Source organism: Amaranthus tricolor, chromosome 16 (assembly GCF_026212465.1).
Source record: "Amaranthus tricolor cultivar Red isolate AtriRed21 chromosome 16, ASM2621246v1, whole genome shotgun sequence".
Taxonomy (NCBI): domain Eukaryota; kingdom Viridiplantae; phylum Streptophyta; class Magnoliopsida; order Caryophyllales; family Amaranthaceae; genus Amaranthus; species Amaranthus tricolor.
The window spans coordinates 2,424,270-2,436,905 of NC_080062.1; the positions used below are offsets into that span (position 1 = coordinate 2,424,270).

Below are 12,636 nucleotides of genomic sequence, written 5' to 3' on the forward strand. Positions count from 1 at the left end.
TAACTAGAGTAACATTGCATGCATTAGACCAACGACATAGCTACATGAGGGGCGGGGAAGGATCAGTCCCCCATTTCAAATACTTTATGCAACCTATTGTATTTTCAACTAGGCCTTTTACTAATTTTTTATAACATTTAATAAAGTCTAAATAAATGTCACAAAATTAAGTAAAATTCACAAATTTAAGTAATAATAAGTTACATTTGAGAAAATCTTTATATTGTAATAATTTTCTCAAACTATTATTTTTAGACTTAAATTGTTTTATATAGCTATTTTGCTAGTATATTAGTCATTTAACTATATTTATTTTATTAGTGTATTGGTAATCCGACTATTAATAAGTAATAATCATTATTTTTCCGTCATTGTACATACAAACATATTAATCGGCAACAAGATAAAGATGATTCCATATTAACCCACCAAAATTAAGCTTATAATTAAAAATTAATAAAAGCTAACCTACATTATAATGGATAGACAACTAAAATATGACGGTATAAAGTTTTGAGCACAACCCAATTTAAAATATGTAATCTTCCATTAAATACATGCTTTACTGAATTGATAGAAAGAATTGAATTCATATAAGAATTTGCTTATAGACCAAAATCAAAAAAAAATGGAGCTACTTTAGTAAGAGACTGATTCTCGTTGAAACGAGCTCAAAACTATATGGTGCATCTAACGATGATACCGTTTCATATAAGAATTTGTAAAAGAACTTTGACGTTCTTTTTCATTGGCATTTGATCTCTTGACCCACTTTTTTTAATAAAAAGGCAACGTTCAATACCAAACATCACCATAACAATTGGCTTAAACTTCTGGCTTATCAATCAATATTTTCAACTTGTTAAATTAGCAAACAACCATTTTGTAAACATAACCACTATGAGTAGTATTTTCATTAGCTTTTGTCAATTGGGATTTGAAAATTTTTACCAAATATTTTTCACAAAAACTAGCTTATATAATTGGCTTAACAAAAAATCAATGTTATTAGCGAATTAAACATGTCAAATTATCAACTAAAACTAACCAATAATCGAACTTCCTCGGCGAGACAACAACAAAACAGGCCCAAAGTAGTGTTTGGCCCGTTTTGGACGAAAGGTGAAAGTGTAAGCCCAAAGATAAAGTTTTGGGCGCTTAAAAAAAATTGGCCCCAAAACTGTGATGTTGTCAATTGTCATAGGTACTACCTACTAAACTGAATCTATCCCAACATGAAAAAACAAAAAATCCAAAGTGCCATTTAAAATCTCGCCCAAATGTAAAAAAAAAAAAAAAAAAAAAAAACACTTGGTCTAAAACAACATTTAGCAAGTATTGTATGAGATCATCACATCGTGAAATAAGTCCATACAAGAAGTACAGTAGTAAAAAAACATAAAAAATAAAAATGAATAATGAAATTTGAATTTACACTTGTATAGGAAGCAATTTTTTAAAAAAATAGTTTAGACTAACCCAATTAAAATCGTCTCACGAAAAATAATTAGCCAAAATCAGATAACCAATTTCAAAAATCAGTTAGAATTGGATCATTCAAATCTGATAACGTATCCGGATCAAAGCTTTAGTGAAATCAAATATGTGAGTTCCAATTTTTATATAATTTCTTTAAATAGAAAAAGCTTTAATTAGCTTTTAATTAATATTTACAATTCTCCACCACAACTGACTTGAATGACTTATCAATTATTATTTAGATTTAAGTTTTCAAACATCCAACCATATTGTTAAAATGATTTGTTCTTCAAACTATAATAAATAATATTGATTAAAAACAAAAGATAAGTGAGCTTAAAATTTCATGTGTAGAAAAGCGCAATATAAAAATTAAAGAACTTTCATAATAACTGGATATTCGTATTATTCGGATCAGAAACGAATCATGGTTTATACTATCTAAAAAATCAAAAATTTGGATTTCGAACCCGAATCGATTCGATACCCAATTTTGAAAACCCTTAGATTTTATAGTCCAAGAACAGTTTGATCTTAGGATTTTTTTTTCCACTTCCCAAATTAAGTTGTTTTTTCTTTTTGTTCTTGCATTTTGATTTTTTTTTTTCTATGCAACTTTGTTGTTCTAATCTTCAAATTTGAGTTTTTCTCTAACAAAGATATACCCTTCTATCCCGCCGAGATTGCTCCTATTTATGGTGGGATTCGAGGGAAAAATTTTACGTAACTTTATCCTTGTCAGTGATAACACCAATAAAGAGATTGTTTCCGATTATCCCTTGGTAGCATACATTATATGTAATTTAATATAAACAAAAAAATACACATCATTATTATAAAAATCCAAACAACTATAAATTTTTAGCCCTAATAAAATAACAGAAAAATCTCTCCCCTAAATATGCTTGTAAATATATGTTCAATGAATCAAACAATGATACAAGCAATACAATTCAAATATATTGACCCAACAAATCTTCGAATTAACCAAGATAATATACGATTGGTTCATATATTAAGATCATTTGAAACAAATTACGAAGAATATCCTCTAATCTTTGGCTAACATTTTTAAGCAATGTAAACATATTTATTTGTTTTATTATTATTATTTATTTATTTTTAAATCATTCTTGATATATGTTAGCATATTGCCTAAATACCGACCACACTCAATTAAGCATTGGTATGCAATATTTTTGGTAGTATTGGTTGGAACTTGGAACAATGATCAAGTAATCTTGTGAATTATGAAACAAATAAAAGTTTACTCAGATCATCAAATTAATTTTATATCAGTTATTTCGTATCGATTTAAAATTAGATCATGTGCTTACATGAATTTTTGTATAAATATGAATTTATTTTATCGGGTTGTTAGAACACCTATACAAGTATACAACTAGCCAAGTGTCAAGTCATTTTCTAATATGATTCATACATGTTAGCCAAAAGGTATTGTCTACCACAAAGTTATCTTGTGCTGATATGTCCTTTACAAATTTTGCAAATATGTCTTTATTTTTTAATTATAAAGTAACAAATAAATAAAATTAGTTGTTGAAGAAGGAAACACTTTAGAGTTTTGGACCATAACTTGTCCAATTGTCTCCTAATTTAATAGCTTTTATCTTAATCTAATCACTATTGTCTTTATATCATCCTGTTTGTCTCCTTCTTTTATTTTCCTCCACTTATTTTATTTTTTAGTATAAAGAAAATATAATAATAATAATAATAATAATAATAATAATAATAATAATAATAATAATAATAATAATAAGAAAATCCAACCAACTTTTTTCAAATCATTGGTACTTGTCGTCAACAAATGATAGTATTATTCCATTAAGTATTTTATGTAGTGGCTAATTTATTACAAAACACATGCATGCATGGAAGTATGGAACCACGCAATTATGAATAAGTAGGGAGTACAAACTTTTATAAGTTTTAAGTACTATTATAATGAGAATATACCCACTTTAAGATTTTTAGATTTTATGATTTTAATGCTTCAAAAAACTATGTACATAGTTAGGTTCGAAATCAGGTAAACCGAAAAGTTTCTATCAATTTAAACAGAGTATAAATTATTTAGCACTTTTATATCTCTTAATATATGGATTTATACATACTTAAATGCTGTCAGTTGAAAGCATTGAACAATCTTGTATCATGGCTTTAATGTCGAGCATGTTGCATCAATATTAATATTAGTAATAGTAATACTTGTTTTAGATTATTAATAACACACGATGATTCTTCTGTCAAAGTCAAAGAACTATGTCAACCAAAAGCATAAACTTATAGTTGAAGCCCTTGAATTTGTTATATACTCATTCATGCTCCCTCACATGAGAGTTCTTTAGGCTTAGAAGTATGGATATAGCGCATACTCTCCTCATACATGTTGTCAAATATTTCACTTTGAAATGAGAGAAATTGGTTGACCATCTATAATATTAGCTCTGATACTCTCTTTATATATGTGTAAAAGTATATAGCATATTATTTGGCTAAGCTTATGGTTGACAAAGCGGACACACAGCAAAAATTAGGCCTAACCTTGTGAATTAGAAGTACATGAATTTTTAGGAACGGGTGAAATCACACAATCAGCATCATGATCATACCCAGTGTATCCTAAATACAAAATTACTATAATGAAAGTTTGAAAAGGGAAGAAATACGATAACTCATACTTATAAAGGATGATGCAGCTAAAGAATTCCCGACTCGAAATCAGACAATCAGAACGAAAAATGGAAAGCATCGTAGAGTTAATCGAACCTTTTCCCCCAAAAACAATGAACGAATTAATTACATGTAATTAGGAGGATGCAATTAGCCATATCTTTGATTAGTGGGGAGAGCACGAGGCAATGCAAAAACATGTTTAGGCATTAGGGTGTACGTAACTAAGTACCTTCTTTCTAGATTCTAACTCTATTCATAATTAAATAATTTGTCCACTTTACTTTTTTCTAGTGTTTAAAATTAATTTTTTAGTTTTAATATTTTTAAATACACATAATAAAAAGTCATAAATATTATTTAATAAAAAATTATATATTAAGATAAATTTAATAGGATCTGATATGAATATATATTATTTCTAATATATTCCTTCAAATTTTATTTAAATAAGAAATAGAGGGTGTAGTATTTTTAAATTAAGTTTGATTGCTTTGTTATTATCAATACCTATTTTGTGCACGAATTTCGGAGAACTTGATCTTCTGCTTTTGATGCTGTTTTTCTAGTGGGTTACACTCCATCATACCGTAATTTTACTTGGTCAAATATTCTACTTGTTATACATTGTTTTGTGTGTCTCTTAGTTAGGGATGCAAACGGGGCGGGACGGGACGAAAAGGTTATTGGAATTCTCATCCCCATCTCCGTCTGTTAATGCAATATCCGTCCCCATCTCCATTTTCGCGGCGGGTATAATTTTTTTTCCCGTCCCCGCCCCGATAGGTTTGTACCTAAAGCCATTCCCGCCCCACCACCCATCCAAAGTCTCAAACAATTACATATTCAAAGTCTCAAACAAACATATAATCAAAGTCTCAAACAAAAATACATGTCTAAAACAAAAGTATTTCAACATCAACTCAAAATCATCCAAAGTAAATCAATTCAAAATAATCTCATCACTATCCAATTCCATTTCACATTCCCATCCCCATCCCCATCCCCATCCCCGCGGCCGCGGGTATCACCTAAAACTCATCCCCATCCCCATCCCTGCGGTGGGTATGAATTTTATACCCGTACCATGACCCATCAAACCGGAACCCATCCCCGCCCCGATGAGACGGGGATGGGGCGGGTTTCCTATTAGACCCGCCGCGCCTGCATCCCTACTCTTAGTATTTCACTTTCATTATACTTGTTATTGTTTGTGATAATTTTTTATTAAATATGTCACTATTAGTAATAAATATTTCAGACTAAAGATATAATATTTTTTATTATTTTTTTCCAAACCATTTTAAATATATTTCTTATTATATTGCTCTTTTTGACAAAAAATAACTATAAAAATATATGAATAAGTCTATTACTTTTTTTGTTTGATATTATATGTATCTTGCATGTAAAAATATCAGGATTTTTATTATTATTACAGAGTATACCAAAGGAAGAAAATGCTAAGTCAGTTAAATTCTTAAAATTTTATCACTGATATTGAATTATATACTAGTGAAAGTAATATGTAGTAAATTAGTTGATTCATAATTTATTAAACACTAATATAAAATAATTTAACTAGCCAACTATCTATTTATATCTAAATAAATTAAAATTAATCAAAAGCCATTTTATCGAACACCTCGAGAAACTTTATCCTCTTAATTTTTCATTCATTATTTTATCATTGCTTTTAACTTTTCTAAGTATAAACATGTAACCAAGTGCAATGCAAGTGCAAGCTTAACACAAAGGTCAAAATCTCTTGTATCATCTTAGCCGCAAACACTAAATTTATTATTAATCAACTAAATAGAAGCATCTTTTATGATTATACTCTTATTTTTAATCTCTCCTTTTTTATTGGAGTAGTTAATGTCATTTAAATATTTCCACTAATATAAATGATAATAGTATACTCCTAAAATACTATCATATCATTATTCAAACATATCTTAATCCTGATGGTTTTTTTTTTTTTTTTTTGATACTATGCTCAATCATTGAACAAATACTCAAGACTCCCACTTGGCTAATGATATTCAATTATATAAATTTTATTTAATTTCTTAATCATCAATAATATTTCAACCTTAATTCTCCTTATTATATAACAATATTTTATAAAAATAAATTCAAGTAAATGAAAATAGTCGGATATCTCAAAACGAAGATCACGCATATGGCATTAGTAGCAATAAGTTAAACGTAATAAAAATAAGATGATTCGAGAACACTGTCCAAATGAAACGTCATTTAATTTTTTATTCTTTAAATTCCTCTATATTAGAAAAAGACAGTTATTTGATCTTGATATAGTATAAAAATACTCTTTTAGTCCAAAAATGTTAATTACTCTTTCTATTTTTTGATTTTCTATACTTCACTTTTTTAGATTGTCTATTTGCTACTTTTTTTTTATATATATATTATGATCTTCCGTCCTCTTTTCTAAACTCAATCACATATTTCTTTTAATTATTTATTTAATATCACTTTGGTTTTACAAATAATTTTGCTCTATCATAGAAAATTTATTAATGATCATCAAGGAATAAGGATACACTTATTCTTTTAATTGTACAATATTGCGATATGTTAGCCGAATAGTCTTGACCTTCAAAATGCAAGATAGGGCACCCTCCCTTAAGTCTCAACCATTGATGTTAAAGTTAAAGGACATTTGTAGCCTAAGGGTAATCCTATAGCCAGTAAATATTTAGATTTTTTTTTGTTAAATAGTATCATTAAATTCAAAAATCTAATTATTATATACTCAAATTATATAGTACTTTTTCGATGAGACTGAAAGTGTGATGACTTATTAGTAGTCATTCATCAGCCCATCACCCCCTAATTAGTGTTATAGCTAAAAATTGGACTCTCGAGTATAGCAAGACTTTAGTGTTAGGGGACCAAGTAATGAGTACATATTCCTTCCTTAGAAATTTCATATGCTTGTTTGTATTTGGGATTGATCCTACCTATATACAACTCCTTTATCTGTTTATTTGGGACTGATTTGACTAATATCTAACTCATTATACAGATTTAATTTTAAATTCGAAAGTATATTTCCATATCAAATTTGTAATATGCATTAGAAAGGTGAGAAGGGAATGGGAGGTTAGGCATGTTGTGATGTGATCTTATCTTGAATCCTTAACGTTTCTTGAAAAGTAGTATTTGCTCTCTAAGTAACATAAAAGCCAATTCATTTTTTAATAACTGAATAAGTTAATTTAAGTTCATTTCAATGGGTTGAAGATAACAAACCCTAATAAATACTTGTGACTCTTTTTAGGAAACAATTCCTCTTAGTACAAAGTTTATAAGCAAAGTAGTTCACAATTCACATTGTCCCTATTTATGGAAGGACTAGTAAAGTAATGATCAAGTAGAAGTAAAATTTTCTATAAGTGAGAAGGGTAAAAATATAGTGAGTTGTCTATTACAATGGTCCCATGTTGTTTTTGTAAAGAGTGGCAAACTTTAAAACAAGTAACACGACTTGATAAGAAAATATCAATCTACCTCCTCTTCATAACAAAATTAAAGTAAACAAGTACTTACTCTATCTCACTAAAATCATTTAATGGTGAAAGCAAAAAAATATGGGGTAAATTGATATTTTAATATATAATTGAAATGTGGGGAAATGTGTTAGATAAAGATGAAATTTAAATTAAATTTGTTGATGAAAAATAAAAAAAAAAGTATGTGTTATTGCCAGAAATAGAAATAACGCAAATTTATCATGACAAATAAAAAATTAAAGTAAAGTAATATCCGTGGGACAAATGAAAAATAAAAGTAAAGTAATATCGATGAAATAAAGATAATTTGGACATTTTATAAGTTTTTAAAGTCTTTCCTCTCATTGTCATATGGTTTTGAAATGGAATATCGTCTTTGGCTTATGACGTGTGTGCACCTCGTATTTTACCGATTATATGTTGACATTGACAATAAGTCCAACTCAATTTAATATGCTAAATGGTATATGAGCCGATGGTTCCATTAAAAAATGAATGGCTTGACAGGCTTTGCATGCGAGGCGGTGTTGGGAAGGTTTGTCTCACATCGATGAATTAAAAATGGTGTGCACACTTTATAAGTCATTGGAGCCCTTCCTCATGTTTGTGCTTCCTTCCCTAATTGATTACTCCCACAATCGAATTTGGTGAGGGTTTGTATGTGAGGGGGTGTTGGGAAGGTTTATCTCACTTTGATAAATTAAAGATGTTGGATACACTTTATGAGTCATTGGAGCTCTTCTTTACGTGTGTGCACCCTGTATTTTCACGATTAAATGTTGGCATTGACAATAAATCCAATTCCATTTAATATGCCAACATAGTATTTGAGCCGATGGTTCGATTAAAAATTAAACGGTAAGTTCGAAAAGAATAGTGTTCCTGCCCTAATATATTGATTACTCTCACAGACAATCCCCCATACCATATTGATGGATTAAAATGATATACACACTTAAAAAGTTAAAACTAACTCGGTTATTATTCTCATGCGTTATAAATTACATCAATATTAATAAATTTTCAATCAAATCACACGAACTATAAACTTAAAATAAATTGAAGAGACTTAGACCTATATTATCACTATGTTTTTAAGAACCAAAAAATACATAAATAAACTAAATCACATGAATAAAAAATTTTCTCCTAATGCATCTTATTTATAATTAAATAATAAATTTCACTAATACAATTAAATTTTTTATTTATGATAAAATATTCACCAAAGTGGCGGAGTCTAATATTGGTTAAATGAACCTCATCATAAATCTTGGTGCCACTGCCCACTAAAAACTCTAAATTCTGACGTGGCAGGGACAGACAAACAGAGAGATAAAAAAATAAGGAAGTAAGAGTCTTTAAATTTAAGGGTAATAGATTCCATTTTAAGGGGCAGGGGCCCTAGGTAAATTGTCTTTCTACCCTAGAACATCTGGACCACTTACCCTTAAAACTTTTTTCTACCCTCCATCTAAATCTCTATAAGTACACCCTTTTCCTCCTCACTTTCCACTCCCAAGCTTCAAAGTTCACACACTCGAACCAACCCAAAACACAAGAAAAACAAAAAAAGATAAAATCCTCTGTTTTCCCCTGTTTTTTTCTCTGATTTTTTTTCTATAATTTCTTCATGGGAAGTACGAGAATGATCAAAGGAGCTGAAAAAAGAATGCCAACAAGAAAATTAGGAAGGTTTTTAAGGGAACAAAGAGGAAGGTTTTATATTTTTAGAAGATGTATTGTTATGCTACTTTGTACTCATGATTAAGTAGTGCTTGTTTCGAGATTTCTGGGTTAATCCAGTAGTTGAGTAAGGGTTTAATTTGCACCGTCCATAAAAAAAGATTTGACTTTTTCTCTCCTCCTCCTGCATGTAGTGATTCTCTAACCTACTTTCAGAAAAAAGACAGTGCTCTGTTTTGAGAATTCTGGATGGGTCTAGTAGTTGAGCGCATTTCCTTTTAACCTATTTAAATGGGTTTAATTCGCACCGTTTATAAAAAGATTAATTCCTTCCATACTTCTGTTTATGTAGGTATTTTCTGACCTACCTCGATTAAAAAAAACACGTAGTGCTCTGTTTTATCTTTTTTATTTTCTTTAGAAATTCCAATTGTACATAGTGGAAGAATGATTAAGATAGAATTTTAATATAGGTAGCTAAGTATGATCATAATGACTTAATTAGTGATTTAGTTCTTAAATTTAGCTTTTTTTTCTTTTCTACTTTTGTAGATGATTGAATTATATTATGAAAATGGCTGATTTACGTTTGAGAACACTACAAGATGAACAAGTCTATGATTATTCTTCTCTACTACTTCTATTTGCTTCTTAGTTTTTTTGGCACTATATGTGGTTTGAATTATACAATTTGATTTAATTAACTTGACATTCCAAATTTCTTGGCATTCATGGAATGATGGAACAAGTTTATACAAGTATTTAATCATAATAAGTATAACGCTATAAGCTATAACCTGCTTATAGTATCTTAGATTATCAGTATAAATTTTTGATTGAATTATTTCTTTAATATGGTATTAAAATCAATGTGTCTAAAGATTATAGATTCGAATTACAATCATATCTTATTTAAAGTTGAAAATTCAATTTCAGATATGAATAGGGTATATACTGCATCCACACTTCTAACTTAAAGAGCAGATTTTAATTTTAATTTTAATGATGTTTTGTTCGCTAGGGCATCATTTGTTTGAAACTCTATAAATATTAAAGTATATACTTTATATCATAATTTTAATTGCACTATTTTTTATTTGATGTTGATAATTTCTTTAGTATATAAATTAGCCATTTTTTCAAATAGACGTCAATTGTAATAATTTATCTATTTTAATGCATTCACTATTATCTTTTAGCCTCATCCTATAAGCAATGGTGATCTCATTTTCTTATTGAGTCAAATCACTTTAAAAATCTCATTTCTATTTTGAAAATTTTTGAGTATGTTATCTTTATCAATTTACTTTTATAAAATTTAACCTTTTTACACTTTTACACTTATTAATCTCATTGTACCCCTACTAAATTTAAAAATACTGTATTCTTTTATTCTCTTGTGATCTTAATTTAACCGCCTAGAAATTATGAAAAGTGAAAAGGGATATATAAATTGAATAGAAGGAAGTAATATATATGCAAATATACTTGATTGGAAGTATAATAAATGAAAAAGTTTTTTATTATAGTAATTTACTTTTTCTATATCTTAGAGTTTGCCTTATTTAAAAAAAAATCGCAATTAATATGCTGTGACTATTGTACCTGTTATTATTGAATTGTAACAATTCTTATGTGATGTAAGAGTATTTGATATTTTCTCTTTTTCAAATTAGTTGCAATATTGGTAAAAATGATAATATTTATTCATTATTCTTATATTGTGATTAGTTTTTAATCTATTGGTTAAAATATGGTCAAGTGAAATTTTATTTGATTCGTCTCATTACAAAGATTATTAATATCAAATTTTTATAATTTTTATTATTCGTAATTAGAAATATTAAGGATTGAATTAGTGGATTAGATTGCTGAAAAAACAAACGTGGCAAGTAAATATAAAAGGTTATATCATGCCAAACTACTAAACTAGCAAGGTGCAAAAGGTTATAAAGTTGTGTCTAATAGCTAATGGGAGTATAATTTGCAAGGGATTTTTTTTCTAAAATAAATAAATAAATAAATATATATATATATATATATATATATATATATATATATATATATATATATATATATATATATATATATCCGTTACTTTAAATTTACTTTAAATTTACAATTATAAATCTTAAATATTTTCATTTTAATTTCCGTAAAATAAAATATATAAGGAAGTTTTATACCACATATTCATTTTGGTATATCATTTTTTATTATAGTTATAAATTTTGAATGTTATTTTCTAGTTTGATCGATTAGCATTAGACCTTTTAAATTAAGTTGTCATCTAAGTTTTTCTTCAATATCAACATAAATTTTAAAGCTAAACTCTATAAATATTGATAAGTTGAATTAATTGGAATTGAAAATGAATATAAAACAATTTTTTAAAAAAAAATTTAATATGTTTTTTTAAATTATTAGAAAGGAGAATTTAATGTTAATTAATACACTAAACAATTCCAATACATGATTGTCTCAAAAACATGTTGGATTATTACTTGTCTATATCTCAAGTAAAATAATGATTTTGAAAAACTTATTTTTTTAATAAAAAATAGGTTGAGGTAAGGGTAGGAATAGTGGGAATTGAACTTGTGACTTTATATGAGAAACATAATATATGTTTCAACAATACAATTGAAATAAAATTTGATTTTCTGAGTAAAATAATGAAAATAATTAATAATTGTGAAATTGATAAATGAAGATAACTTGCATAATTATAGAGAAAAGTATGTAGTTTATAATACCTTATTCTAATTATACGTGAAAATGACTTCATTATAATGCCCTTTGGAGCGTATGTGAAGACATACTTGCAACTCAAAGCAATTAATTTTAATGAACTAATTATGCTAACGTCACTAGATGTATGAGCTGAGTGTTAAGTAAGCTGCCCTTCAATTCTTTATTCATATCTTAGAAAATATTTCTCAATAATTTGTCTAATAATACTATCCATATTTCAATTTTTTGTCGTCCAATAAAGCCAAGCATAAGTGATAGAGTATAAAATAATACTATCGGATTAAGCTTTAAGTTGGTCCTTTATTATGATCTCAAAGTGAAAGATTACGATTTAATCTCATACTGTTGAGGTTGGTGACTTGAATATACATCATGATATGTCTAAAGGATGATCTTCTCATTATGAGGTGTGTGGATCGAATGAGGTGGTACAAAATGATGAGCATGTATTTATTACTACTCCATGGTGCTCGAACAAGGT

The 12,636-nt window shown here is 27.8% G+C and overlaps 1 protein-coding gene across 1 annotated transcript; it reads left to right on the plus strand.

The window, feature by feature from the left end:
- The first annotated feature begins 9,218 nt into the window (after positions 1-9,218).
- On the plus strand, positions 9,219-10,601 carry LOC130802326 (small polypeptide DEVIL 2-like). Its single transcript, XM_057666287.1, has one exon. The coding sequence runs from the start codon at positions 9,349-9,351 to the stop codon at positions 9,484-9,486; it is 138 nt and encodes a 45-aa protein (XP_057522270.1). The 5' UTR covers positions 9,219-9,348; the 3' UTR covers positions 9,487-10,601.
- The last annotated feature ends 2,035 nt before the right edge of the window (positions 10,602-12,636 follow it).